Genomic DNA, 8870 nt, shown 5'->3' on the forward strand with positions numbered 1-8870 from the left:
ATCGAGGAGCCATTCACTGAAATTTTCACTGATAATCAAAAATTCAAAATTTTAGAAAAAGTATCAGGGGAACATGACAATCGAGTAGGTATTCAGTTTTTAAACAATAATTCGATTGATTTGCCATTAACAAAAAAAAATTGGAATTATTATGAAAAAAAAAAATGAATGATGCCGGGATTGAACCCGGGCCGCCGGCGTGCCAGTCGAGCACGTTACCGCTAGGACAACGCGCTTATTCAAAATCATAAATTCATTAGTGGTATATATTCAATAGATTGAATAATTTTTTCCATTGAAATTCCACAAGATGTGGTTTCCCCCTTCCGTACGTGCTACAGTCGGCTAAATTTCAGTTAAACAAATGAAAAACAAAAAGCATTCGTACAGTAGAAAATAAAATTCACCCCGTCGACTTGATGGACAACCCAGCATTGCGTGGGGTGCCCTCCCTCTCTTGGGGTGCAGTACTACGATGCCGCTGGGGTCACTCAAACCCCCAGAACTGAGACTCTACTTTAGTCAATCCTCTTTGGAGGGACCAGTCGACGGGGTGAATGTTATTTGCTACGTTACGAAATTGGTATTCACTGAAATTTTAAAATTTTATGGAATCACTTAAATTTTTTACCCCATTTGACCCATAACCAAATCCAATTAACCGTACTTAAAAATTTGAACCATTTTTTCGGTAAGTAAAATAATATTTCAATTACCTTTTACTTATATTGTTCGTTAATTACACGAGCATTTTAGTTTCTATTCTGACTATCTGAAGTTGGCGCGAATGAAATCGAGGTTTATGTTCGGTGGAATGAATTTTTTTGCATTTACATAATTATTTATGAGCCAGAGGCTTGCTCAGGTGTTTTATGGAAAGGAAAGTTAATTAGTGTGATTAGACAATAATTGACCATGGGGCTTATCAGGTAAGTACTGTGAATTGTGGAAGTGATAGAATTTTCTCGGGAATTTTAATTGTTCTTTTTTTATTTAGGTTTGCTGCGAAGTCTAGTTTGACTGGTGGATTTATTTATTATACAGTTCAGGGGGGGTTGTGGTCCTCTCCTGAGGACTCTATAAAATTCTACCAGGGGATTTATAGTAAGATTACACCGTACATTAAGGAGTATGCCAGCCCGGATATTACTGCTGGGGTGAGAATAATCTGAGGATAGCAGAGTAATTATCATATTTTGTGAATTCAATGGTTCACTAATTTTTCAGATAGCCACGGTACCAAGTGCAACTACAATGATCGGTTGTTCGAGGGGTGTGTGGAATAAGGCCGTTAAAATAAGCTTTAGATTTCTCTCGGAATTGCCTGCTCACATGTCAAATGGTATTGACTCTTTGATGTCACTGCCAGCTGTCAGAGATTCTATAGAGAGTATAAAAGGAGCAGATCAAGCCCCAGCACAAGTTAAACCACAATGAAATCCTTTTCACGTACTTTAATTTTTATTTCCCTTTTCTAAGGGGTTAAAACTCTGTAGAAATCACCACCAAATATTTTTGCGATTTTTTTTTCATTTGGAGCTGCGTCTTACAGATTTTTAATAAGACTTCATAGTATTTATGTATAAATAATGAAAAGAAGAAATAAATCATGTCAGTGGCAAAATGTTTAATCATCGAGGGAAATTAATTTAATACAACCAAAGTAAATTGATGATTAATTATTGTTATTGTATTTTTTAATATTAGTAAAAAAAATTAACTGCGTGGTCATTCAATTGGGTCTCGTTTTTTTTTTTTGGTTGGAAGTAAAATTGAAGATAATTTTCAAAGAAAGTTCACGTAATGTCCACAAGTTGGCGTAAACTCCCGGACCCTCCCGGGTGATTGGCAAAATATATATATTCACACACGGAAAAAGGAAGACACGACTTCTCGGGATCACGTGATCAAGACCATTTGGTTAGTTGTGCTAGAAATAATGGCGGACAAAGACGAAAGTGAGAAGACCATTGCCGAGGACTTGGTTGTTACCAAGTATAAGATGGCTGGGGTCATCGTAAACCGTAAGAATATGAAATAATAAATAGCCAGGAGCATTTTCATCCCGAATTTATCACTCTATGTTCCATTGGGAAATTTGTACACAGCCATATGGAATGTGGCCCGCCAATGCCGGTCAACCATGTGGGCTGGCGTTCCATAATTTTCTAATATCGGATCCATCACATCCTCCTGCAATGTGCGATCCTCTCCAATCCCCTTACAATTCACTCGTTTTCTCCATCGAATGGAAAATTCAGAGAAATTGGATGAAATTATTCCTGATGAGCTCCCCACCATTATGATATTTTTGCTCGTTTTTCCAAGCGTTTCACCGCTGGGAAAAACAACTCGGATTTTCCTAGCACATCGCATGCATTCGAAATATCCTAGTGATATTCTATTTCATTATGGAGATATTTATTCCAAATCAATTGAGAATGGAATATTTATTTTTATTGGAGAATGGACTCTAGCCATTGTTTTATGCATTTGCATTCACTCAGAGGCCCTCAAACAAGTTCTGGAGAAATGTGTTGCCGGTGCATCAGTCAGAGAAACGTGTGAATTCGGTGATGAACTGTTGCTGGAGGAGACCAGCAAAGTCTTCAAGAAGGAGAAAGAGTTGAAGAAGGGTATTGCCTTTCCCACGTGCATATCTGTAAACAATTGCATTTGTCACTTTTCGCCAATTGCCAGTGAGCCTGATCTCATCCTCAAGGAGAACGACATGGTTAAAGTGTGAGTTGAAGAGTTTAAAAATTGAAATACAAGTTTTTCCCACAGGCTAATGGATGATAATGGAATTGTTGGTGGGTTTAGGGATCTTGGAGCACATCTAGACGGTTTTATTGCGGTAGTGGCACACACGATTGTTATCGGCTCATCACCAGATAAAAAAGTCACTGGGAGGAAGGCAGATGTTGCTCTAGCTGCTCATTTTGCCTCTCAAGCTGCTCTCAGGCTATTGAAACCAGGAACTGAGGTGAATTAATCGACAACATCAACTGATTTTCCAATAATCCCCATGATTTGCTAATTCTCTTGTTATTAAATTACAGACGTACTCTATAACCAGTACAGTGGAAAAAATTTGTGGTGCCTACAAATGCAAGCCAATCGAGGGAATGCTGTCCCACCAATTGAAACAATTCAAAATTGACGGTGAAAAGACTATTATTCAAAATCCCAATGACGCACAGAAGAAAGAGCACGAGAAGTACACTCTGGAGACTCATGAGGTTTATGCAATGGATGTACTTGTGAGCACTGGTGAGGGAACAGGACGTGAGCAGGACACTCGTGTCACAATATACAAAAAAACTGATGAGACGTATCAGTTGAAACTCAAGGCATCACGTATGTTTTACTCCGAAGTCACTCATAAGCATGGCCTAATGCCTTTTAATTTACGCACCTTCGAGGACGAGAAGAAAGCCAAAATGGCGGTTGTTGAGTGTGTCAATCACAGACTCATTGAGCCATTCCAAGTGCTTTATGAAAAACCTAGCGAACATGTGGCGCAGTTTAAATTTACAGTATTGCTGATGCCTAATGGACCACATAAAATCACTGGTTTACCCTTTGAAATCGACTCATTCCAGTCGGACTGCGTTGTAGATGATCAAGAGTTGAAGGTAGTCATTCCAAAAATGAAAATGCCAAATAAAAGTCGTTTCACCTTGAAATTCACGTTAATTGTTGATTATTCGTTATTTTTAGACTCTGCTCAACTCATCAGCAAATCCCAAGTCCGCTAAGAAGAAGAAAAAGAAGGCTGAGAAGGCCCTAAGCGAGGTAGCAATGGAGGTCGATGCCAAGGCTTAACACGATCAATTTTTTTTTTTTATCAATCAAATGTACACGCCCCATGACTTCATTGTGCACTCTTCCTCCAGCTGAGCCGTTATATGAAGTAAATCGTTAATAAAATCCAATGATAAATGCAGAGTGACGTGCGATGCTTTCTCGTAGAATCCGTCACAAAGATATTGAGGAACAACTCCCTGTGGCAACAGACACTGTCTCACTGCCGTTATAGAAATTATGTTGATGAAAAAAATTTTTTTTTTTTCAAATTCCAATTCTTTTCTTTTTTCTATTTGGAATACGTGGGTGCGCACGTATCACACCCATTAATATGGACATTCGTTATTCGTGACTTTTGGTATGGTATGAATTTTTTTTACTGCATCTCAGTATCTCTTGTTGATTTCACCATTGAAAAATAATCACTGTTAATTATAATATATAATTAATGAATTTGATAATCAAGTGAGTTAAAAATGAGTAATAAAGAAGTGTCTTGAGTATACCAGTACAGATTTCCTCGAGTAATTTGTTGGAAAAATTGATAATTTCATAATTTCTTCTGCCTTTTCATTATTTTTTTTTTCTTTGGTCTCAATAAAATTGAATAATTGTGTTGACAACGTGTAATCAAATCGTCTAGAATCTTTTTAAAGATGTAAAAATTAACGGAGTGTAATTGATAAAGATGAAAAAAAATCATATTTACAATGCGATAAGTGTTTTATTCATTTATAAAACCCTTGATGCTCAATTAATTAATCACAATTGTTTGATAATTAATTATAATGATCAATGCCTTGAGATAATTGCCTAAAGTTTAACGTAAATGTACAGTTGTCATTCACACGTCGATTGGCTGCTATCCAGCCATCTCGACGTCATTATTTTGAAATTTTAATTTTAGAGTGATAGTATTGGGTGTCGTGACATCAGCGACATTGATCTCGATGCCATCAACCAGCCCTAGCTCTCGTAATGTCTTTGCCAAGTTGGGACGAGTCTTTTCCTCGATACTCTGGACTGTCTGCATGTACAGAGTCCTATTTTTTCCCTCCACATTTACCACAATTCCAGGATTCTTCATCTGGAGATCAGTTTTCTCACACAACAAGTCGATTAACTCCCGAAGTTTTACATTGCTGTCACGAATTTGAATCTCCCTAGGGACTTCACTACAAGCCAAACAGTCTTTCTTCTTCTCAGCCTCGTACGTATACGTGTAGATGCCATCAAGATTGTTCAACACCTGAAATAAAAAAAAAATATTTCAATAGATACATATAAAAAACATGGAGAATTAATTTTTAAGGACTTAGTATAATAATTCAACTTACCATATAATTATTCAATGAGGCACTGCAGCTAGTGGCGAGTTTAAATACCTCAGTGGTGCAAGTAGCGGCGATAGTGGCATTGGTGGAGGCCACAGCAGGAATAATATTCTTGACAACCCCCTGGACCAGTCTGTAAGTCAACCCCCTGATACCAAACTGGCTCGCCCTTTCCTGTGACTTCTCGTAGATCCAGTTGATGTGCTGGGGATCATCGCCGTCGATGGCAGCTTCGAAGGGGTTTTCCTTGGGCCAAACGATCACCTTGACATACTCAACGCAGTGCTCAGGAAGCCTGGGAGTATTGGCAATGGTGCAAAGTGGATAAGTCACCTGTGGAGGGTAAAGATCGAGAGTGCACTCGATGCAGGCAGTCAGTCCTGGCAGAATGACCCTGGCATTGCCCTTGAATCCCTCTGTACCACCGTCCACCATCGGAATCACAGTCGACTGATCAAGCTCTCCATCCTCATAATTCAGCAGTGATATGAGCATTCCATTGATCCACCTCCTGGCTATTATCGAGTCCAGTCCACAAACAACTATGTGAAATTGACGATAAAACTCCTCGTCCTTGTCCTGGATCATGCAGCAGTGATGAATCACTCTGCACCCGGGAATCCTCGAGTTGATGAATCTCGCAGCGATCTCCGCCTTGGAGGAACCCAGATCTTTGTGTCTGAACAAGAATTGACGATTGAGATTCGAGAGTTCAATGGTGTCCATGTCGATTACGTGAATCTGTCGAAAACCCATGAGGGCAAGGTTCTTGAGGAGCTCACAACCTAGTCCACCAGCTCCAATCACCAATATCTTACAATTTTCCATGAGGAATTGAAGAGTGTCTGGAGAGGCCTCGAAATCGGGTCGACAGAAAGGCCCTGAACGCTCCAGAACCTTTCGCAGGTGACCCCATCTCCTGTGAGTGTGATCAGACCCCATTCTCTCTGCTAATAATAATTTCAAATAAATATTTTTCCCTGTAGCCAGCCCTGTAGTCTTCTTGGGGATCCCAGATTTATCTATGGGATATAACCTCGGCCGATTGTGAAGGCCTACTATTGAATTCTTCGATCCCTCACGATTTTATTGCACGTGTGAGAGGATGAGACTCACCAGGTCTTCTCGGAGGACGAATTATCGTCAGATGTCCACAGATAAAAACTCATTCCAACTAATGTGAGGGACTTGCAGGACGAGACTGAATGAATAGCCGGAATAATTCTCTCATCTTTCTTGTCTTGTGTTAAAACCTGTGATTGGTCCTCTTCAAATTCCCACGTGATACCACCCCTAACCTCTCACCAAACAATCAACAAAGCAAACTGTCACAATCAGAGATGACGGAGATGACCGATGACACAGGTAACACCAGTAACACTGGTAATACCGGTAAAAATGAAATAACCTGTAAATATTGCGATAAATCCTGTGATTCGTACAATAATCCAAGTCTCAAGTGCAGTGGTGAATGCTCTCGACAAATTCACGTCAAGTGTCTCAAGCGAGGAGGAGTGCCAGGATCTCTAATTGGTGATGTATTCTTTAGTTTGTACTGCATGGAGTGCAGTCCCCTCGGCGAGGAGACCATCACCAGGGAGAAGATGTCCTGGTTGAACATCATCATCCTGACACTCTACAATCTTCGTGAGAAATCTAGTGGCATAAGCAAACGCGGCTACTTTCACTGGAAATCAGACATCAGTACATTTGTGGACAGAAACTGGGATTATCTGTTCCAGAAGAGCGTGAAGAGAAAGAAAAACTGGATTGGAACGATATCGGGGACATTGTCACATTACAGTACAACTTTTTTTAAATCCGGTACGAGTGAGCTGGGGGAGTCGGGCTGGTGGAGGCTGGTCGATATTGATCCTCCGGAGGTGCTCATTGCTAAGAATAGTAAGATGATTGTTGAGAGGAAGAGGCAACCGGGGAGTATCCAGGTTAAGGCTATAATTGCCTGCAGTCCTCCGAGGTCAGAATCGAGTCTATCTATTGGAGATGACAGCTGCACCGGGGAGTCTTCCAGGATTCAGACACCCTCGATGTTCTCGAGGGAGTACGTTCAGCCCTCTGAGGTCCTTTCGCATTATCTGATGGCTGATGATGAGATGCCAGATATGGGTTGTCTGGATGTTGAAGACAGTGTCGATCTGAGTGATCAATCTCTCTCTTACACAGATCTCATGAAGGAGTACCAGAGCCAGAGCACTTTACTCAGTGGTTTTAATCCAGAGTGGATGAACAACATCTTGAATCAATCCACCAATCATTCTCAGGTGACAGAGATCAAGCAGGAGGAAACGGAGAATGAGAATGGAATCCCCGGCGAGGACAGCAATGAGAGCGGTGAAGCAGTTGGAGAACCTCCAAATTCACTGTTCACAGTTAATAACACTCGGCAGCGGCCCTGGAAGAGGAAGGACAAGCCATTAGTAAAGAAGAAACAGGAGAAGATGAGCAATTACGAGGTGTGCTATCTTCTCCAGGGTGTCAACAAGAAACGTCTCGAGTCAGCCCCACCCTCAATCCGGAGGTTCTATCGCAAGCTAGCCCTCAGGAAGATCAAGTACGACTGCAATCTGCCAGTTCTGGACATTGACAGTTTTACACTCAAATCAGACAAGGAGAACATGAAGATGATGATGAGAAGGAGGAATAGAGTGATAGACCGTTTTTATAATGACAATTTTAGTGTTAATTTTGAGCAGAGGCTACAGGGACATGCCGAACCCACTGCCATTCACAGTCCATACACCAACAGACTTTTAAAGCCTTTTATAAGGCGAGATAGAGACAGCCATCCTCTGTGGCTGAGAGTCCTGGATGAAATGCAGGCTAAAGTCCAATTGAACAGTGACGATGTGGAGATTGCGGAGAGAGGAACGATCGATTATTGCTATGTCAGGCCACAGCACATACCAGCCATGAATAGCCTCTGCAGTCTATTTTTTTGGCCTGGCATCGATCTCACTGAGTGTCTACAGTATCCTGATTTCACCTGTGTCGTTCTCTACAAAAAACTCATCATTGGATTGGCCATTCTCGTGCCAGACGTTGGATACAACGAGGCATACATCTCATTCCTCTTCACAAGGCCTGAGTGGAGGAGATGTGGCATCGGAACTTTCATGCTATATCATTTGATACAAACGTGCATGGGAAAGGATGTGACTCTTCATGTCTCTGTGACTAATCCCGCAATAATTCTTTATCAGAAATTTGGATTCAAGATAGAGGAGTTTGTTCAGGATTTTTATGACAAGTACATGGCACCTGGACCGAGAGAGTCCAGACATGCGTTGTTCTTAAGGCTGAGCAGATGATTTATTTATCAAACCATGCAATTATCTCTTGAAATTAATAAAAAAAAAAGGGTTTTCAATTCTCTCTGTTTATATCTGCTTTCGATTCAATTTTTTAGACTGTTAACAGTTATTTTTATTAAGTTATCGGTTTACAGAAATTTAGAGCAATACTGAACGACTCCATTCCGTGGTTGTGTGCTCGATTAATGAGATCAATTAATCATCAATGAAAAAACTTCTTTTGGTACAGATTGTGCACGAAATAATCCAAGAAAAATATCTATTTTACATATTTAGTTTGACATATATTACGCTGGTCCCTTCCATAATAAACTGAGTCCATCTCCACGTGAATTTTCAACTCAACACTTTAATTATCTATCGAAATAATAATGATCTAGTCATTTGGAAGACT

The 8870-nt window shown here is 40.4% G+C and overlaps 4 protein-coding genes across 5 annotated transcripts; 3 read left to right on the plus strand and 1 right to left on the minus strand.

The window, feature by feature from the left end:
• The first annotated feature begins 702 nt into the window (after positions 1-702).
• Positions 703-1631, plus strand: LOC105268275 (uncharacterized). Its single transcript, XM_011307699.1, has 3 exons — positions 703-929; positions 998-1157; positions 1228-1631. Exons 1-3 carry the CDS (start codon positions 916-918, stop codon positions 1435-1437), a joined length of 384 nt encoding a protein of 127 aa, XP_011306001.1. The 5' UTR covers positions 703-915; the 3' UTR covers positions 1438-1631.
• Positions 1632-1879: 248 nt separating this feature from the next.
• LOC105268276 (proliferation-associated protein 2G4) lies at positions 1880-4482 on the plus strand. Its single transcript, XM_011307700.1, has 5 exons — positions 1880-2024; positions 2508-2742; positions 2824-2986; positions 3063-3638; positions 3724-4482. Exons 1-5 carry the CDS (start codon positions 1940-1942, stop codon positions 3826-3828), a joined length of 1164 nt encoding a protein of 387 aa, XP_011306002.1. The 5' UTR covers positions 1880-1939; the 3' UTR covers positions 3829-4482.
• A 45-nt stretch (positions 4483-4527) lies between these two features.
• Positions 4528-6373, minus strand: Uba3 (Ubiquitin-like activating enzyme 3). 2 transcript variants are annotated; one of them, XM_011307702.1, is made up of 3 exons: positions 6261-6371; positions 5148-6094; positions 4528-5059 (listed from the first exon to the last, which is right to left on the minus strand). In XM_011307702.1, the coding sequence occupies exons 2-3, from the start codon at positions 6084-6086 to the stop codon at positions 4673-4675; spliced, it is 1326 nt and encodes a 441-aa protein (XP_011306004.1). In that variant the 5' UTR covers positions 6087-6094; positions 6261-6371; the 3' UTR covers positions 4528-4672. The 2 variants fall into 2 exon arrangements, with proteins under 2 accessions (XP_011306004.1, XP_011306003.1); XM_011307701.1 differs by having other exon boundaries at positions 5148-6373.
• A 79-nt stretch (positions 6374-6452) lies between these two features.
• Positions 6453-8843, plus strand: Atac2 (Ada2a-containing complex component 2). The gene has a single exon (XM_011307703.1). It carries the CDS (start codon positions 6485-6487, stop codon positions 8471-8473), a length of 1989 nt encoding a protein of 662 aa, XP_011306005.1. The 5' UTR covers positions 6453-6484; the 3' UTR covers positions 8474-8843.
• The last annotated feature ends 27 nt before the right edge of the window (positions 8844-8870 follow it).

This window comes from Fopius arisanus, unplaced genomic scaffold, assembly GCF_000806365.1.
Source record: "Fopius arisanus strain USDA-PBARC FA_bdor unplaced genomic scaffold, ASM80636v1 scaffold00055, whole genome shotgun sequence".
Classification (NCBI taxonomy): Eukaryota; Metazoa; Arthropoda; class Insecta; order Hymenoptera; family Braconidae; genus Fopius; species Fopius arisanus.